A 20,967-nucleotide genomic window follows, 5' to 3' on the forward strand; every position below is an offset into this window, starting at 1 on the left:
CCCTGATTCCCCACTGCCCTGCCCTTTGTGTAGCATTTACTCTGGCACGACGTGGGTGAGAAATGCTGGCAAACCAGAATGGCAGCATTGTAAACTCACTTGGCAATGGTGTAAATGATGACCCAAGGTGCGAGGCAAGTGTGACTGCCAGAGATAGGGCAGCTATAAAAAAGGGATGGGTCTGGATCCAGAGGCCAGGCATTGCTGTGACGAGGCTGACGGGCAGACGGTAAAAGACACAGAAGGGGGGAAGCAAAGCCTTCTTCAAACTTAGGAAGAGAAATAAAAGGTAAAGCCCAGACCAGTGTCCTGGGAAGTCAGAAGCCCCACACCGAAATACACTAGAATATTTTATTGTTTTACAGCCAGTTCATGTTTTCCTACATTCAGTTACAGCCACGAAGTCTCCGTGAACCGTGCTGCTGCCGCTGCCACTTTAGAGAAGTGTGAAACGTGTACACTAACGAGCTAACAACTGCCCGGCCACTCCCCCTTCCTAGTCCCATCACCCCTCCCTCTGCTGTGTTAGTGTCTCAGAGTCCTCATCTCCCTCTGCACCGGGGTCTAATGGAGTTGGCATGGAGTCCTCAAAGTGAGACACAGCTGGCACTCAGGATATTAACCTCACACTGTTCCCAGCCTACAGTCCCAGCTCATTAGCCCCTCCTCCCCTGCTCCAATGTATTTCCCACACAGCATCGCAGTCCTGGCAGGAGAGCTTTGAGAGGCTGAAACTGGGATCCAGTAGTTGAAGCTATCCAGGCCTGTGCGGGTTGTCTCAGCAGGATTTTGTCTCTTGCTGAGTTTAAGGGAGATGGGGTCAGGCTGGGAGGATCTGCACCAAGGCCGAAGAACACATGGGGAACATCCAGAAAGGATCAGCGTTCCAAAGGTCAGTGCCCCATGGAGAACAGTTCAGATGACAGCATCAGCGGAAAAGGGTTCCAAAGACCAGCACCCAAGCAGAGTAACATCCAGGTGACAGCAGCTGAGAAACCGGGTTCCCAAGAGTGACACCCAGATGTGGGGGAGGAAGACATCCAGATAAGGCAGGCAGAGAAGAGGTCCCAAACATTAGCATCCAAATAGAGGAACATATGCGTGACAGCAGGAGAGGAAGAGGATTCTCGGGATCAGAGTTCAGTCTTCCCCAGGGCCATGGGGAAAAACATACAGGTGACTGGCAGAGGAAAAGGATCCGAAGGGGGTACTCCTCCTGTCCCTGGGAACATCCTGACCTTCAGCAAGCGTTGGGGCGGCAAGTCTCAGCAAGTGATTGCACCTTCCATGCAGATTATAGAAGGATTCCTCTATCCCACTGACGGGCCCAGGATGATCTCTAAGAGATCTACAGTGACTAGAAAATGACTGTTAAGATGCTTTATACTGGGCTCTCTGTGTACCAGCATATGGTGCGGAAGAGTGGAGGACCCTAGATAATTAAAGCCCTTTCTTAGGGACCCTCCACCTACTCTGCAGATCATGGGAATGCCAGCTGATGACAAGAGTGCCCTTATTGCCGTCAAAGGCAGATCTAGCCATCCTTTACCTGCCATGCTGGAGCAGGTAGTTCTATAGCACTTCAAGCAAGGAGATTCATGCTAACTGTGTCTCTGTAACCTGGGCAGGTGTTGGGTTAGGAGTTGCAGGTGAATGGTTTCCTCCATCACAACTAATGAACTGGTGCCCACAAGGCCTTTGCTTGAGAACACGCAAAGATTTCCATAATAGCTGGGGATGGGACAAGACAGACTACATGTAACACAGATCCAGAGACTTCAGAGGAAAGGGTTCATCACGCCCTGTGAGGCAGGGGGAAGAGCAGAGCCAGTCAGTGGCAACAAAGGCTGAGGCAGGTTACTGGGTAGCTGTGGAAACGGCCCTGCGCCGGCCTGCGGGAAGGCACTCATGGAGACGGGGAGGGTCATTGGGACACTGCTGAGTGGAAGAGGGAGTGAAGCACTGTAGCTCATGGAGTTCATGGTCATCCCTGTGGCCATGCCTGGCACTGGGGAGCTGGTCCTCATCTGATTGAGTGTTGGTTTGGTCTGGTCACTGATGCTGAATGGGTTTGTGGGAGAAGGTGCACTGAGACCTGTCAGGAGAAAGTACACAGCATCATCAGGGATACAGCCTACAAGACGGGAAGTTAGGGGATAGGGTTAAAGGTCAAGGCTAATCACTGGTCTCAAAACACACTGCTATTAAATTCAACTGCTAAACCGATGAGTCAGGAACATTCAGGGTTTGACTCAACCCCAGAAATTCAGAGAGAAGACTGAAAAATTTAGCTTGAGAAGTTAAGTTCAAACCAAAGTTTCTGCCAGGAGTTTCAGGCTGACCTCCGTTTCCTGGCCAGGATCAGAACTTTAGTGTGGTTTTGTTTTTCACAGTGATACTAAGGGCAGAGCTCAGTCACTGTAGGTGCTGCATGTTAAACCAAGTCATTGTGAAAATGTACCCACTGGTCCGCCCACCATCCTTTTGTGGCCTTCTGATTCACATCAGCTCATGAGCCCCTCGAAGGTCCCACCTGTCATCCTTACACAGCCCGCCAAGAGCCTCAGGGTACATCTACACTGCAATGTAAGCCCAGGATTAGTAGAACTCAAGCTAGCAGACCCTGGGTTTGTTAATTTAGGGCTTGAGCATCTACAGTCATTTGTAACCCCAGGTTAGGAATTGCTGAACCCTGGGTCTCCCAGCCTGGGGCTCCAGCATCTACACTGCATTGCGCGGGCCCAAGTTCAACCACCCATATCCCAGACTTCCTATCACCCTCCCAAAATGTGGCTGGCTCTAGCCTTTTGTTCGTGGTGCAGCGTGGGAAAATCTGACTGTCCACCAAACTGGACAACGAAAGCTGGCCCATGGGACTGTGGGATACTTTTTGCAGATTCCCAGAGCACAAGTTCAGTGGGGCTGCGTTTACACTGCAAAACAACAGGGCTTGAACCCTGGGTCCCGGGTTGACTCAGGCTCGGACTCTTCACCCCTGTGGGGTCCTAGGACCCTGGGTTAGTGCAATTTGTGTGTAGACAGAATGGGGATTAGGTTTGAGCCTGAGTTTGAACCCTGGGCTTATGCTGCAGTGTAGGCATACCCTCAGAAACCACCCAACATCCTTCAGCGGCCTTTTTGACTGGACCCTGCACCCCATGACCCACCTGATAAAAATGGATTATGAGTCTTCAGGGTTGCAGGGGCAACCACCAAGGAGTCCAAATTCACCAGGGATGAGGCAGTTGGGCCAAGAAAGGACTCTGGAGTTTTACAATCTTTCCTCTCTTTGTCAGTGTCAGTAAGAGAGTCTCCTAAGCCCGCAAGATCAAAAACGTCTGTGTTCTTAACTCCATTCTGCTTGGTGCTGGGAATCAGGTCACCAAACAGGTCCAAATCTAGAACAAACAGCAGAGACTGAATTGCATAACCAAGATGGGATCATGAATTTCAAGAGAAGAACAGGCAGAAGTGTGGACTGTCACGTGAGAGAGACGCAGAGACGTTGTCTCTCTCTTCTGACTGTTGTGTCTTGAAGAATCACAAAGCACATTCTTGGATTGCCTTCACAAACACTTCCCTTTTATCTGGGACAACCTTTCCTTAACACAGAAAGTTGTTGCAGGGAGTCTAGCTCAGAAGTAGCTGTCTCGGCTTCAAGAAGCTGCGCCCTCTGTCTGCTCAGCAGCAGTTCGCAGCATGCATTGTTGCCAGACTCAGAAGACAAATGTCAATGGAAGTTTGCCCCCATCTGATCCCAAGTATTTCTAGCTAATGGAAAAACAGTAGCTTGCGCGGACTCCACCTTCGCCCATGTGCAAACACTTCGGGATAGTTAACCCTTGCGTCAGATGTCTAACACAGAGATGACGACAGTGAGAGACTTTGGGGCCAGTAGCCATATGACATGGTAAGTTATAATCATGCAGATGTATGCCACAATATGAAACAAATACACCCTCCCACAGAGCCCCAGGGAAGCTCCCACCCTCACCTGCAGACACACCCGCCAACTTCCCCATTGTTCCACAATGCCCTGTTTACCCTTCCGGCCCCAGCACCCCTGATCTGTTAGGACTCTCTTACCAACAGGGCTGTTAGGCTTGATAGAGGATGGGGCCTGTGAGCTCTCATGTTCCAGCTGCTCTGTCGGCTGGGGCGGTTTCGCAAACAAGTCAAAAGTGACATCACCTGAAGCTGAGGGGAAGAAAGGAGACAGACCGACCCAGAAGGGAAGCAAGGGGAAGGAAGAGAGGAGATGAAGGAAAACAACAGAGGAAGGACAGAGGGAATCAATTTTTAAAAGGGACAAAAATGAGGCAAGACAAGCAGAGATGGGGAGTTAGGGGTTAAGGAGAACATAGAACACCAGAGAGAGGGAGAAAGGAATGAACTAGATCAGTGAGTCCTGAAGCAACCTGTATGAATGAGCCACCGAGTCCAGATCAGTGACCCACTGACCAACCAATGCCAGTGGATGAGACAGAGAAACTTAGCATACAAGGGAGGGCCCACTTCATACATGCAGCCTCCTCTGCAGCCCGGCAGGCTTCCCTGATCGTTAGTGCCTCAGAAGACAATGGGAAGGTATGTTCAGACCAATCCCAGACCCGTAGGGACAGGCATGCCCCATGACTCCAGAAATCTGTCACCCTTCATTTCTATCCTGAGGCCTGTATAGACTGAGCAAAGCTAGCAACCCAAAGAAGTGCCAGTTACCTGACTTCCTTTCTCTAAAGGAAAGAATCATTGTTGAGAAATACTTAAATTCTGAGCTCTGTTGGGCAGGGGCAGGGACCATCTTTTGTTGTGTTTGTACAGCACCTTGCACAGGCGGGCCCTGGTACCATAGTTCCAAAGCACAATGGCAATGCAAATAATACATAAATAATCATAATTAATTAATAATTAAGGAAAGAAAAAGTTATTCACTAGGGGCCAGACTATGATTTCATTCACATGGATTTAAATTCAGAGTAATTTCACTATGAATATATGTCAGTGTAAATGAGATCAGAATCTGGCTTCTTTTAAATACCCATTCCTCCACTGATTTCAGGTGAGTTACTGCAAGTTTACACCACTGTAACTCAGATCAGAATCTAGCCCTAAGAAATTTGTTCCCTCAGAAAGTATTCTTTGTCTGCAAATTTGTGCTTCTATTCATTGTGGCTCTGTTTCCCCCATGTAGGCCTTACCAGCACTGGTATCACACTGTGTAGTCCAACTCTTGTAGCTTTCTTTTCCCAGAGGGACTAATGTAAATTCCTCCATCACACACTACTGTCCTCCTAGGGGTTTCCCCTTTGGGCATTGCAAGGGCTTTCACCATACACTGGACAGACCTGATCTGTGGTTTTGTTATTCTTCTCCCAGGGGGCTGTACCATTTTCACTACAACTCTATTTTGTGTATAGACATGGCTAAGAGTGGGTCTATGTCTCCCAGTGTGCTCAAGATTTAGGCGAAAAAGCTGTTACATTCTCCTCCTCAGGAGAGGGGATCAGAGTGGAGTTGGCAAAGTGGACCATCAAAGACATTCCCTGGGAAGGAAATACAAGATGTAGGTATTGGCTGAGATTTTTAGAGGATCAGAGGAAACTGGATCCCAAAAGAAGATGTGATGGTAAGTATCATGAGGATGGCAGGAAGAATGATCCCCAGCTTCAAGTAGCAATGGAAACTGATGAACAAAATGAGCTTCTCTTACCTGCCCTGGGAGGATTGTCAAGGACACCTCCCCAAGGATCAGCAGCACAAGTAGCATCAGCGGAAGCTTTAGAAGGTGGGGATGCCTTTACCCAGGCATCTGCTGATGACAGACTTGAAGAGAGGGGGGTCTTCTCCCAAGGGTCAGAGGAGGAGGAGGAGACTATGGGAGGAAGATCCCAAGGCCCAGTGGAGGTCTGGTTGATAGATGCTGCCATCTGGTTTAGAGGATCCCCGGAAGCAGCCGGGATTGGAGCCCAGGGGTCTGCAGAGGGGCCCCAAGAGGCTCCTGCTGGTTCCACACTGGACTTGAGACCTGAAAGACACACAGGAAGATGTGGAACACAGGCAGGGAACCATTCAAAGGCACTGCAGAGAGCACTGAAACACAGCCAGGGGTGAGGCAAAGGGGCAAATAGGTTAGAGAGGAGCAGGAGAAAGAAAGAACAGAAAAGAACAGGTAATCAGAAAAGAAACACATAAAGCAAAATGAGGCCAGAAGGCAGGGCACATTTAGTAATCAGCCCATGTTTACCATTTGTCACCCTTCTTCCTTCATTTCTCGTTTCTGTTCAATAGCCCAGGTGTGGTTAAAAGCAGAGGATAAGGGGAAAGGGCAGACAGAGAGAACACAAGCAAAGATTCTTACTGTTCGGTTTCCCAGAATTGGACAAGGACAGAGCTGGAGGGGAGAAGGTTCTGCCATTCTCCCAAGCATCAGCAGATTGAGAGTTGCACCCACCTGGAATATCCCATGGGTCAGCTGAAACATGGGTTGAAGTTACTGGCACTGGTCCAAAAATGTCTGCCAGCTCCACAATAGAGGACTAGAATTGTAAGGAGAAAAAGAAACAAGTTAAGGCTCAGGGATACCTGCAAGGCCTCGTCCGATATTGCTCCTGGAGCGAAAGGGGCTACTAGAGGGGTTTTTCCCAGGTAACCCCAGACCTCACCCTATACTTCCTGCAGAGAAGCAACCTAACCTTAGATCTGGGCAGGAATGGTCTGATTTGGCTCCTCTCAGTAGTCAAGAAATACGTCATTTAAAATCTATTCCAGCTAAAGCTTTTCGTGAATACAGTGCTCACGCACAAAGCCAGGGGGACAGCAAGGTTAGCTGAACTCTTCTACTTATGCAGAGCAGAAACAGGGCAAGCGTCTCCCAGCCCGTTCAAGCCCATCCTGGAGGGACAATCCAGGGGTAATTCAGTGTCCCTGGTCAGGCTGCTAATGAGGTTTGAACTGCTATGACGAGTCTTTTTTTTTTTAATCATGCAGACATGTAGAATTACACAGAGATCACCAGATCAAGTCACATACACCACTGAACAGCCATCAAGGAATAATCCCTTTGCTCATTACCAATCTAGGATAGATTTGAACCAGAGATCAAGAGATGAAATGTTCTGTACCCCATTATATATCTCCACAGCCATCCAGACCACCAGCTAAAGCTTTTCACCTGACTTTTCTTCATCTTATCCTCTTCTTCCTCCTCCTCGATACCCGTGTGGGTCTCTTCCAGTGCCCTCTGTAGCAGTGAGTTCTCTCCTTGGCATGCCCTCACTTCCTGCAGTCAAAATGGACAGTGCATGTCTGGGATGTGAACAGTAAAGACACAGGATAAAGGATCACCGATGTGCACTGACTCTCTACAGAGAGACCAAGGGCAGGGGTTGCTGTGCATTACAGTTTCGGGCATTAGCCAGCGGCAGCCTTGTTTTATTTTACTGATGTATTTGCACATTTCATGATAAATCCACGGATAGGAATGTTCAGTGCACAGCTTTAAGAGCAGTGAATGTAAGTTTACAGCCAAGCAGGCACCAGAAGCAGAAGGACTGGGGTACACCACTTCCCAGGAAGACACCAAGCAAGGCAGAAAGTTGCACAATGTTTAATACTCCAAAGGTCTATTTAGAAACTCATGAAGTTAGAATCCAAGAAGAGGAAAGTGCCCTTTGATCTGCCGCATGTGGGGTACCTTCTCATGCTCCTTTTTGCTCAGGCTGAGTGCTATCTGCAATTGCAATTCTTCATCTGTGCTGGTGGCTGGAGGAAGTGGCTGCTGCCAATGAAGGAGAACTGAATGAAATTGCTTCTTTGACCCGAGGTCTCTGTATTTGCTACCAAATTATCCCCTTCCTTGTAACCATCTTTCTTTCAATCCCTCACCTGTTATACAGTAAGTCTTTCTATTCAGTCATTTATCCATTCATCTGGTGCTACTCTTTCTTCCATCTAGCTAGTCAACCACCGATCTTAATGTCTATTCTTTCATCCATCCATCATCCATGCACCAATCCATCTGATCTTTCCTTCATATACAGTCGGGCTCTCTTTTCTTTTCCATCCAGCCATTCACCCACCCACTGTTTTGTTTGTCTGTTCATCTACTCTTCTAGCACTCTGCCCATCAATCCATTGCTGGAGGGGCTGGTTTAGAAGCTTCTGGTTTGAAACACCAACACCTTGAAACCACCGGTTTGAATCCTGGCACAGTTGACTTAGCCCTTCACATTTTTTAGATACATACATGTAGCTTCTTATGCAAAGTCTTTGAGTTGAGACCGTAACACCAACATCCCATCTGTACTACATGAACATAAAAGATCCCATATCACTTTTCTTAAGTCCTCCCACTGTGGTGCCATAAGCTGGCTGCTGCGCTCCACCTCAGAGGTGGCTGCACTTCAGTGACGTTGTCTTGTAAAGCACTGTGGGATCCTTCAAGATGAAAGGTGGTATATTAATGTAAGATGTTGTGTGTCCACTATTATTTGACATACAAACACCTTGCCACTTCAGACTCATCTGGGACCGATAAGATTCTATCTTGCATTGTGTTTATGGTTATAACTTTTCTTTAGACTTTTAGCTGCTTGGCTTGTCAGGCCTCTAACCATACAGCTTCCCCAGTGACACTTCTTCCCCTTGCTGAGGTCAGAGCATATCAAGGGCAGCCCTTGCAAAAGCTAAACACTTTGCAAACTGCTCAGGAATTCAGTGGATATTTCTGCTCTTTTATCTCCAGGGGAACATCATTAGCAGATCTTCCCTTAATAACACTGATAAAGAATAACAACAGCTCCTAGCATTGCTATAGCAGTTTCTGAGGATCAGAGAGCTCTACAGGTGTTACTGGTTAATCCTCAACACCCTTGTGATGACAGCATTATCCCCACTTTTCAGATGGGAAATTGAAGTGCAGATGGTTAAGCAAAGATCTTATAGTTCAGGGGTGGCCAAATGCACTGATCCCCTGAGCCGTATACAACAATCTTCAGAAGTTCGAGAGCCAGGGCACACGTGCCAAGGCTCCAGGCTTCAGCCCTGCGGGAGGTTCCTGACGGGGCTCGGGGCTTCAGTCCTGCTCCTGCTGAAGTCCAAAGACCCCCCTCCCCACTAGGCAGAAGCCACTACCCCACCACCCCGCTGCAGGCAGAGGTCCTGTGCTTCCCCCTCTTCCCAAGTCTGGTAGTTGGAGAATGGGGGGAAAGACATGGGGGGCTCTGCGAGCTGCACTTTAATGGTAAAAGAGCCACAGTTTGGCCACCCCTGTTGTAGTGTATTAGTGGTACAGCCCATAGGACAACCCAAGACCTTACTCCCAGTCACATCCTTACAACTGTGGACCATGTTTCTTCTCTCAACCAATGATAAAACTAAACAGATTTATGTGCTGCAATAAACTCCGTCCCTCCTTCCATCTCATCACTAACTGCTGGAACAGCAGGGGTTCCAACTTCATCCAACAGGCACACAAACAGCTCAGTGAAATACTGCTACTCCGCATGTTGGAAAATATTCAGATCTTGTCTTCAGTGTAAAACGCTACCACATTGGGGGCCTCATTATACCACGGATCAGTCTTGCAGTGGGGGCAGGACCAGACTGCATTTTGACCATGTCCCTTCATGCTGAAAACTTGGATTTGGTGAACATAGAGTTTGGGCCCTTCTCCACTAAAAGGTCAAACATGTAGATGGGACCACAACTACCAGCCACACCTATTCACAACCCTACAGAATCCTTCGGCAAGGCCTGATGGTCTGTGAGAACTCATTGGCGCTAAAGCAGCCAGGAGCAGTGGCAGAGAGCTATTCTGCATGAAACAGTTTGACCTAGATGCAGGAGTGGCTCTGGGGTCCCATTACTTGGAGTGGGGGGCAAGTACTTTGGGACCCTGGGAGGTCACTATTTTAGAAACAAAACAACCTTCCAGGAGTCCAAGGACTAGTTAGACCCCTGGAAACTCTTGGATTTTAAGAGTATAAAAAAGGAAAACTTGGCTCCTGTGTCAATGGTTAGCTGTGAAAGGATGAAGACTCACCAGTCTGTCGCTGTTCCATTGTTTAATATTGGATAACTTTGTACATATTTTGGCCTTTTTGACAATAATGTGGGGCCCCTTGAAGACTGTTGGAGGGAGGAGGAGAAACAAATGTCCCCTTTGCCTACCCCCTTCCCCGGCTGTGCCTGGCCTACCTAGATGGGTGGTTCTAATGAGCTTCTCTTTGACTAGCACGTTCCTTCAGCACTAACCACAGCAGCTTCCCTGATAAGGTTTGGGAAGCTACATCTCTGGGACAAAAATAGGGACACAAGTTCTCTGAAGTCCATCCAAGAGCTTCCAGGAAGGGAAGGGTGGGAAATTGTAACTATTTTGCTCAGAAACAGGGATGGTGACCATGTAGGTAGCAATCATATAACCAGCCAGGCCTCCAGCAACTGTGTGTGGCTCCAGCACAAAGAGGAATGCTAAGGCCTAGAGCCATGCCTGGCACAGGGACAACTTCAACCACCAGAGGCTAAGCCAGGAGAAGGTGTTTGAGAGACATTTTGGTCCAACCAAGCTTAATTTAAATATAGACTACAGTGAGGCGGGAAAGCCCTGTCCCTGGAGGTGTCACCCAAAGTGTCCCTCAGTGGCTTTGTCCTCCTCAAATATCATCAGTATCATTAGAGAGAGGCAGTGCCAGTTAGCGTTAATCTCAGACTGTGTGTGTGTGTAAACAAACAGTCACTGCCTGGAAAGGGGGAAGCAGATCAGCTGATGAGAGAGCTGGGGAAAGTACATGAAGGACACATGCTCTAGGCTGGGATTTTGGGGCTGACTCTAACATGATGAATATAACAGCGAGACGGGAACCCGTTAGGTTATCTTGTCTCCCCTCCCCTGCCCCTGGCCAAGGCAGAACTGCTTTCTACGATGTCTTCCAGACCTTTGTCTAGCCTCATTTCAAATGATCCAAAGTGACTTAATTAAACACAGTCATGTGGAATAAACTTAGTCAACCGATGCCCACACACTAGCACAACCGCATTCAAATCACAGCTAGAGTCACCAGTACATGGACCAGTTCTGCAGGATGTTTGCAGTTCCTGGTACAGAACCCATTCTCCCCAGGGGGACACAGGTTCTCCCTGGTATCTGCCAAGGAAATAACAGAATCACTCTGGGCACATCAGCATAAAACCTTCATGGTTAAAGTAATAGAATCAGAGTAATTTATACATGAAAGACAATGGGTGAAATCCGGGCCCCATTGAAGTCAATGGCAAACCCCCCATTAACTTCAATATCATCAGGATTTCACCCAATGTATTTAGAGCACCTGATTACATATGAGCTGTTCCGAGTCCTGATTCCACATGTCCAAACGGAATTCTATTTACCTTCTTTGAAACCACCTATGGTACATGGAAAGGGACAGCGGCGTATTAACGCCAAGGCCAACAAGGCCTAGGCCTAGGGCAGCAAATTTGCAGGCGCGGCAAATTTATAATAGCAGCCAGAGGTTGCTTCCCCCAGAGCCGGTTTGGGCCCTCTGCCCCTGGCCCCGCCCCAACTCCACCCCTTCCCTGCCCCTATTGGTCCCCTTCCCCAAATGCCCGCCCCAGCCCCGCCTCCTCTCCTGAGCACGCCGTGTTCCCCACCTTCCCCCCTCCTTTGCGAACCTGTTTCACGCACAAGCACTGGCAGGGAGCGGGGAGAAGCAGGACCCGGCGGCGCGCTCAGGGGAGGAAGCGGAGAGGAGGCGAGCTGCGGGGGGGGGTGGGGGGGTCAGGGGGCAATTATTTCTGGGCCTAGGGGTGGCAAAATCATTAATCCGCCACTGGAAAGGGACCATTCATCTTCAAGGCAACCACACAGAAGAAAGGGTTTAGATGGACCGCATCTATCTTTCTGAGACCGTGTGGTATTGATTTAAGATGTACTGGTACAGTGCACACACCAAGTCCTAGGCTCACTTGTATGCACAGTATATGAAACGGGCAACAACCGTGCAATAAATCCTCATCATGCCACGATATGCTGACGTGCTGTGTCTGCATGGAGCAGCCAGTGAGAAAACAATACTGTGCACACTAGCATGCGGGTTGACAGAGCCTAGAAATCTCTCTCTCATGCCTTACTACCATGATCCCATAGACTCAGAGACTTTAAGGCCAGAAAGGACCATCATGCTCATGTCGTCTGTCCTGCACATCACAGGCCCCAGGACCTCACCCACCCATTCCTGTAATAGGCCCATAACCTCTGACGGAGTTACTGACGTTCTCAAAACTTGATTTAAAGAATTCAAGTTATAGAGAATCTACCATTTACTCTAGTTCAAACCAGCAAGTGACCCGTGCCCCACACTGCAGAGGAAGGCAAAAAATATCCAGGGTCTCTACCACTCTGACCTGGGGGGAAATTCCATCCTGACCCCCAATAAGGCAATCAGTTAGACCCTGAGCATGTGAGTAAGACCCACCAGCAAGACCCCTGAGAAAGAATTCTCTGTAGTGACACAGAGCCCTCCCCAGCATGAGTCCCATCTCCAGCCACTGGAAATGTTTGCTCACAGCAGTCCTGGATGGGCCACATGACATTGCAGGCAATCACACCACCCCCCAGGAGAGAGGCAGCAAACATTACCTTCTCAGCCTCCTCTCGACTCATGGCTAGTGCAAGCTGTAACTGCAGCTCCTCCTCTCCAGTCGTCTGGGGTCTTGCCTGTTCCAGGTCTGAGGCGTGCTGAGGGGATGAGGAAGAAGCTGAGATAAAAAAAAAAAAGAGGAAGAATTCAGATTGAAGGAGGAAGAAGAAAAACAGAATCTCTGGAGCTGAGATGTTTCTAGGAGTCAATCCGCATTGATCACCACCTTCTCCTCCTCAACGGGCTTTTCTGCTCTCCCCTCATTCCCACCACCCAGCTCACGCTACGGGACCTTCATGCCCAGCAACTGCCCTAAATGCTTGGGAAGCTGCTCCTCATGTCACTGACGTCCCAGAGCACTCAGAGAGACAGTCTGCCTTTAAAGAGCTGGAATTCGACCACCAGCCTGGTTAAGGAGAAGGGTGGGGATCGGGGTCAGGATGCAAATAGAACAATTACCCCTCAGTTACCCCCCAGGAATAAAATTGTGTTTTCCGGCAGGGACCATGTTAGCACAAGAATCTCTACACAACGGCAGGGGGACTTCACCAAAGCAGGCAGCTCGGTGGGAGGATAGGAAACGATCAGAAAGTATTTGAGGCTGATATCAAAATAAGCAGCTGCTAGAGAAAGGTTTTAGAGTTGCAACCTTCTAACATAAACAATCTCCCGGTGTTTGAGATGGCATCTGTGAGGTGCTTCCTTCAGTTCCGTGCTCCGAGTGCCTTGTTCACCCATCAATTAGTAATGCCTTGAAGGCTGGGAGCAATTCAGACTCTGTGAGATGTAGAGTCCCAGCCTTAACTTTTACTCTCCAGAATGCTGCACGTGAGGATAGCCCAGAGGAAGACCAAAGGTCACCTACCCCGTGACATTAGAACACGAAGAAACCTGTGTCTGTTCCACAGTGGAGACTACTGGCCATGTGGCTAGAAAGTAACCAATACGGATTTTGAGCCACTGCCCTAAAAGACAATGTTCTGGACAGGGCTGCCAGGATAGACAAGAGCAAGCCCAGATGTTCCTTCTGAACTTCAGACATCCAGTGATCCACTGCCCTTGGGTCAGAAATGCCCACACTCTCCATACCACCCACGTTCTGTAGCACTGTAGCACTTACAATTAAAGGATGATGGAGACCCCCTCGGCTTGCCATAGTCTTCTCCATATTGCGATGTCCGCCTGCCATAGGAGAGCTGCTGGCTGCTGCTGATGCCTGTGCCCTCAATGGACATGCGCTCTTTGGTTTTCAGGGCATGAGCCCTTTCCTGCTTCAGCCTCTCCTCATCCTTCAGCAGGCCCATGACCTGCTTGACTTTCTCCCGCACATTTATGCCTTGGTCCTTGCCGTCGCGGTCTGTGTACTGGAAGTCTTTCAGAGTCTGAATGGTGTAAAGGTTCTCCCGGCACTGATGGGCCACCTTCTCTGATCCAGTTTTGATGAGGTAGTCCAGCAGGGTCAGTGCCTTGTACACATGGCGCCAGTTCTTGCCACTGTCATTCAGCCGCCTCCAGATCATCCCCATGATCTCTGCGAAAGCCACCGTGTTGAAGGTCAGATCTGCAATCTCAGACATCAGGGAGCTGGGTGGGCCCCAGGAGTCATTGGAGGTCGCCTCACGCACCTTGATCTCCGCCTCCGAATAATTGTGCACAATGTTTTTTACCTGCCGGCGCAAGGCAGAGGTAGTCATGGCTGAACCTTGCAGAAAGTCCACAACGGGCAATGAAGAACTGAGGAATAAACAGTCTGGGACCCAGGGGGAAAGTCACCGTTCCAGCTTCACCAGTGAAAGAGCTCTAGCTCACTAGGTTTCACGTTGATCTGGAAAACAGACAGAAAGTGTTAAATACAATCACCAGTGAAAAAGGGACCCAGTCTGCATTCCCAAAGCACTTCTGTTGGTCTCTGGCAGCACCTGCAGTAATTTTCACCTTTAATGTGTATAATCAAGACATATTAAATGTAATATGAAAAATTATAATATTTCTATTCCATACATCCTTGTATTTTGTGACTTAACCTTGCTACCTACTGCAGCTAAAGGCAAACAAAGTAAATTTTTATTTGTTCGAGAAGAATCCAAAGGAAAAATCATATAGAAAATAAATAGTCAGTTCTTATAGTTTCTCCAGATATCTCCTCTTGTATTCTACGGAAATATTTGGATTGGATTTTACCATGTGGTTCTGCTCCTAAAAGTAACTGTCTAAAAATGGCACCTTCTTCCCCCAAAGATCTGCTTCCTCTATGTACGGAGTCACAGATAGTGGCAAAAATAGGTGTGTACTGTTTTCTCAATGGAAACACACTATGGGAGAGGGAAATGGATTCCATTCTGTTGATTCTATGCATCATTAGAATTGTTAACTAAGTTCCAAATGCATCTGGGTTCAATTCTGCCTTTAGTCGACACGGTTTTTTATACTGGTGCTGATGCCACAGAAGGAAAAGAAAACCAGCGTGACTCTCAGATCCCAGTGTGCATTGGCAGAGCTTGCAGTCAGAAAACCAGCCACCTTTTTACAAGTAAACTCAGCAAATAAGCTGCTTTGAGAGGCAATAAATATGGACTCCCCTGCTGTTGTTTTCCCAATCACTTGTCGAACTGGGATTCTTCTCCTGGAAATTATCCATGGCCTTCTCCTGTTAGAGAACAATTGGCTCAAGACTGAGGATTAGCGCATCAATTTGGATAAAATAAGAACCTTTCACCCCAACAAACCTGTACCCCACACTCAAACTGACCATTCTCTGAGCTTGTATGCTGGTTCTGGATCCCAGCAAGGGAAGCAGGTGCTGAAATGCCACAAGAGCCTATTCTCATGATATTTCCTATCAGGAACAAAGGTGCTAGAGATGACAAGATTTCTGACCCAGTTCCGTGCACCCAGGCATTTTGGGTAAGCATCCCAAACTCTGGAGTGCTTAGGCAAGTCAAACTGATCCTGAGAATGTTAAGGTCTGAGAATGCTGAGATTTGTAGAGCCTCTCTATGCACCAGGGGCCAAATCATGGCTGAACTGAAGTCAACCAGAGCTTTGCTATTGGCATTTCACCCCAGACTTTGGGTTCAGTTACAGTCTGATGCAGGAATTTTTTTCAGGGTATATTTCCATCCTGCATCTTTGTAGAGAAATGACCGGCAGGTTCACCAAACCTTTTCTTCTCTTTCCTAGTTTCTCTCATGGCATTACTGAAGTAACCCCTTGTTCTTGGAATGGACACTGATGGGGGCCATTAAATCTGAAGGTGGGATATGCCAAGCAATACTCCCCCTCAGGGTCTGAGCACAGGCATTTCACAGAGCCCCTGTTGCCTGAAGCACAGGAAGATAAAGTCTGGACCTAGTATTTAGTGGTGTATCTGAAACAAGTGTGGTGGTTTCAGTCCAGTTCCTGGGTGTCCACATCTCACCTGGTGCTAACTGTCCCCACTGTTATCAGTCTCAGCAGAGAAGCTGAATGCAGACTGGGTCATGGAGACTGAGTTACTCTCCATCTGCCCTGGTGGCTTCAGGCTCGGGTCATTCTGGTGCAGGAAACTTAGACTACTCTTGCCTGTCCTGTAACAATAACCTCGAGCACTTCACACACATTAACTCAATTAGTCCTCGCCACAGCAGGGAAAGGCTGCGATCCTCCATCGACAGACGGGATAACTGAGACACGGCGGTCAAGTGACACCCAGCAAACCAGCGGGGCATATCAAGATGAGAACACACAAGGCTCTGACACTGGCCTTGGGCTCAGCCCACCAGACCACATGGCCTCCTGCTGCCACTGTGCCCATCCTGCAGATTGAACAGAAGGCTCCAGCTCCTTTCAAGAGCACAAAACTCCCTACAAATTCTTTTTTAAACAAGTGCATTCCCCATGCGGGGTCTCTGTCATGTTCCTACCAGGCTGCAGCCCACCTAACTGCTAATGTTATATCCAAGCAGAGGTAGCAGGAGAGAGGGGGCTGGAGGGAAAAATTAATTTGATAGAGGGTGGAGGTGGTGGGTGCAGAAAGATAAGAACATCTTACTTTGAATTTTCTTTTGAATGAGCACAAAGTATCTCTCTCTCTCATGCACGCACACACACTCTAACACACACACGGGGGTGCAGAGCAGCTAAGCCATCCTCCAGAGTCCCAGGGACAGGAGTTGCACATGTAGAAAGTAATCCTCAGCCCTGTTGCGATGAAAAGACAATGCATGTTACAATGAGGTTTTCAAAGCTGTGTCAACAGTAAGGAAATTGGGACCCGTGACTCTCCACCAATGGTAGTGATGGTGATGGCTGCAGCGTAGACAGGGTACTGATGTTTTAAAACGGTCATTTAAACCTACTCTGAGTAACCTGCAGGACCCCAAGGTTCTGGAAGAGGAGACAATCAGGGCAGGAGTTTCCCCCACTCCAGTTCTCTGGTGATGGAGGGAGCGTAAGGATCCTGTGAGCTGTTTCCTCCTTCCTTGGGAGAAGGGCAAACCATGAATTGCAGAGCTACCCCAATGACCTCTTGGTTTGCTTGTGCTCAAGGCCAACCTTTGCTTTCTAGCCCCACTCCCTTCACTTCCCCTGCTTCCCTTCTTGTGCTCCAGCTAATGTACGCTTGGAGATCACTGTACAGCACTGCCCACGCTGCCCCAGAGAGAAGACACAAGTCTGACCTTTGCTAGAGATCCTCTCCCAATTCCACACTCTGACTGCGTTTACCCCTGACCCTGCACTCCCAAGAGTGGGGAGATACAGTGGTTTCAGTCCTCACCTCCTGGCTTGAGAGGCAACTATGGGGAGGTGACTGCTCCCCGGAATTCAGTTGCTACATCTTGTTTTCATCCTTACCCTTCCTAAGTGACTCAGCTATAACCTCCATTAGGGAACCTCATTTTCTCCATGACGGAGTCGGGGCTGAAAATAGCTTCATGTGAACACACCCACAAAGAACACGCATCTCCCACCACCTTCCATTAAAACCAGTCAGGTCCTAGAATTGCTTTGAGAACACCTCAGATCTGGACAGGCCCTGCTTCTGCCTGGGTATGGCCTGGTTAACCCCATGGCCATAGGTGAAGAGCAGGCCACCCGCCCACCCCCAGCCAGTGTAGGCATCCCACTCACTGAGGCAAAGGGAGAGGAATCCGCAGAGATGGCTCACAGGGCTAAAGAAGTTTCTTTCAAGATATTTCCCTGTATTGATTTCCTTTCACAGCGCAGCCCAGCTCAACCCGCCTACTGTCTTTAGATCTTAGGGCGGCTAAATGCCAGTAAAATGACTGCAACCAGAGACAGCAGTACCCGCCAGGGGTGGGGGGAGACAGTCACTCCTTATTGCTTAAAAACAACCGAGCTGATCAAGTTAAGTCCTTCACGATCAAGATCAGCACTTTCCCTTCTGACTGCAACAAGGTTATTGACGAAGTTCCACCTTCCCTGCTGGCGAACGCTAGGCTTTTGCTGATTAAATTCTCCCTTGTATCAAAGCCTCAGCTCGAGACATTCCCTAGCTCCCAGCAGGTTCCCTCTTCAGTAGAAGCCCCAGGTCCGGACATTCCCAATGTGCCAACTAGCACCAGGATTGTCTCCAGCCGGTAGCATGAGCTGTCCCTGCAATTATTCACCTGCTTGCAAAACTTCCCAGAAAGTTTTCAGTTTTTATGACGTCCAGAGACACAGGAATGAAAGGAGAAAAAACAAAAGTCGGACATGGGTGGCAACCCAGAGCAGGCAGAGTGTTTGTGCCTGGAGCCCTGCCAATGGTGTTAAAAGCAGTGAGTTTTATCGAACACAATATCCCCAGGAATATAAAGGGAGTGAAACAGAAACCGTGTGGTAGATAAGGCAGCACCAGGCAGCCTCATATGGAATTACTGCAGTGACCTTGAGCAGAAAGCCGTCAGGTGGGGAGAAGGACACAGTGGCTCGGCACTGAACCAAACTGCAGGGTCTCCAACAACCAGGGAGCTTTAGTGATCCCAGCAAAGGGGAAAAGAAAGGGTCTCGGGAGGCAAAGAGAGAGAGAGACTGGAGCAAGAGGAGGCAGGGAGGGGAGAGGATGAGAGACAAGTAATGATTGGGGAAGAGTGGCGGGGGCAGGGGGCAGACTGAGAGGAGAGAGACAGGAAACGGAGAGGGAAAGACTCAGGGTGACAGACAGGGAAAGGGCAGATGTCAGCAAGATGAGGATGGGAGGAGGAGGAGAGACAGATGGGGAAGAGAAGAGAAAGATGGGAAAAGCCTTGTTAACTTTAGCAAGGTGCACGGCCCTCCCTCTTGGAGAGAACGTTGCCCAAAGCAAAGAGAAGAAGCAGGTGAAATCCAAATAGCAATCAGTATAACAGTGCGAGGAGTCAGCCCTCGGCAAAGGCTCCATCGCAGGCTGCTTTACCCTGTGCCAGAGATGCTGCTAATAAACCCGCAGCCAGGTTCCAAAAGGCCATTGCCACTGGCTGCTCCCTTCTCGGTATGCCCCACTGGGCGCCAGGCTCACAGGGTAGTTCCCAGTGCTGAGGGAGGGAGATAAGTTACAGGAACTGGGAAGGGGTTGCGCTCTTCTTACAGCTGACAAAGATAGAAAGGGAGGAAAAGACAGAGCGAGAGACAGGAGGGAGGGGGAGAGAGAGGGAGTCTGGCTGCAAGACCAAGGGTGAAACTTGCCAAGAGCCCAACCAAACACTCAGGTTCTGAGGAAAATCCTGCCCAGCATGAAATCGAAGACAGGGGCCCACCCTGACGTGTTCATGTAACTACATGCAAGCACACGCAAAGCACACCCTTACCCCCTCGGCTGCATATGCCTCCATTCGGATCTGCAATAGCTTGGGGAATTACATAATCCCCCGGGATCTTCTTTTCCCTTCCCAGACGTCTGGAACTCCGGGCCCTTCTCCTGCGTGGAGGGTATTTCACAGGCAGAGGGGCACCACCTCTTCCAGAGAACAAGGGACCCCAGGGCAGGTGTCCTGAGGGGAGGCCTGAGCTGAAGTCAGCCAGCCTGCCCGGGGAAGCCTGTTGTACTGAGTGGAAGTGGCCACAATGCTCAGATGACCAGTGTGACACCAGGGAGGGTGGGGGGAGGAGACGGGGGGAGTTGACACCAAGGGAAGGGGGTGGGTTTAGGAGCTGGGGCTATACTTCAAGGCAGCCCTGACCCTGGAAAGGCTCCCCTGTGCTGTTCTATCCATATGGTGCTGAATCCCTTGTGTGTGAACACCCCCCACCCCACAGTCACCACCATCCAGTACCCCAGGGAGGTTGTGGGTGGGGGGGGAGTAGGGGAGGCTTTGCCCTACCTCAGCCATCCTGAAACAGCCTCATCTCAGAAACTTCAGGCAGCTCACTGCAGGAGGGCCCGAGCTCTGTAGGGGAAAAAAAAAATCCTACAGCTTTGCCAAACTAGTGATGAAAATCAAAATGTGCTTCACTGCAGTCTGAGATACTCCAGCGTCCAGAACCTTCCTCCCCACCCCCACCCTCCTCCAACCTGCCATCCAGTCACCTTCCTGCTTACCACAGGATAGCTCCTGTACCTGGCTATGGTCCCCAGACATCCCAGCTCCGCAATGCACAGGGAGAAGGAGTCTTACCTCTGGCACTGGCTTCGTCCCTGTGACTCTGAGCAGCTTCCCCTCTGCAGAGTGCAATCAGCAGACAGTGCTCCGATCAGCCCTTATGCTGTTCCCTGCAGATGACTGTCCAGGCTTGGTGCAGGTTCAATCCCAGAGTTCCTAAATCCATCCCATCCAGCAAGGGCTACATCCCCTCCTCGCTGCTACCCCCAGGGGTCCTGGGGACCCGGCAGTGTGTGGATGGGGAGAGCTATGTTGTAGTGTAGATTATTCCCTGCGACTGTCAGAAATCTCTCTGCTTCTTGCACACGCTGTGAAAGTTGCTAAGCTGGCTGGGCAGGTCTGTCTCAGCTCTAACAGGACACAGGCAGGATTGGCTGCTCTCATTAACCCCTTCAGGACCACAGACTTTACAAAAGCTCCCAGTTCTTATTGTCCCAGCAATGATCTGCCACCGTGAAGCCTAGGGGGCTAGCAGAGAACTCCCAGCTCTCTTTAATCCTTTAGTCTCTGTATGCAATAGGGAAATGACGGCGGGACCCCCTTGCTGGGACTGGAGGAAAGAGAAATGCAGACAGTGTACAGAGGGTAGAGGATGTTTAAACGCTCAGTCACTGTCCCCTTTGGCTTCCAGCCAGTCACTTTTTTTAAAGCCAGTGTTCTAACGTAGTCCAGGGCCGCAGCCTCCTCTGGACTCTGCCAGCTGATCACAAGGCACCCCCAATGGCCTTTCAGTCGCATCTGTTAAGATTCTACAGGATCTAAATTTGGAA

General features: G+C 49.4%; 1 protein-coding gene across 2 annotated transcripts; it reads right to left on the minus strand.

Moving 5' to 3' along the window:
• Window positions 1-451: 451 nt before the first annotated feature.
• On the minus strand, window positions 452-20,542 carry EPN3 (epsin 3). 2 transcript variants are annotated; one of them, XM_074971099.1, is made up of 11 exons: window positions 20,213-20,542; window positions 19,919-19,984; window positions 13,759-14,463; window positions 12,638-12,756; window positions 7,694-7,777; window positions 7,172-7,279; window positions 6,452-6,536; window positions 5,711-6,025; window positions 4,087-4,197; window positions 3,168-3,398; window positions 452-2,095 (listed from the first exon to the last, which is right to left on the minus strand). In XM_074971099.1, the coding sequence occupies exons 3-11, from the start codon at window positions 14,330-14,332 to the stop codon at window positions 1,779-1,781; spliced, it is 1,944 nt and encodes a 647-aa protein (XP_074827200.1). In that variant the 5' UTR covers window positions 14,333-14,463; window positions 19,919-19,984; window positions 20,213-20,542; the 3' UTR covers window positions 452-1,778. The 2 variants fall into 2 exon arrangements, with proteins under 2 accessions (XP_074827200.1, XP_074827201.1); XM_074971100.1 differs by lacking the exon at window positions 7,694-7,777 and having other exon boundaries at window positions 455-2,095.
• Between the last annotated feature and the right edge of the window lie 425 nt (window positions 20,543-20,967).

Source organism: Natator depressus, chromosome 14 (genome assembly GCF_965152275.1).
Source record: "Natator depressus isolate rNatDep1 chromosome 14, rNatDep2.hap1, whole genome shotgun sequence".
NCBI classification, from domain to species: Eukaryota; Metazoa; Chordata; order Testudines; family Cheloniidae; genus Natator; species Natator depressus.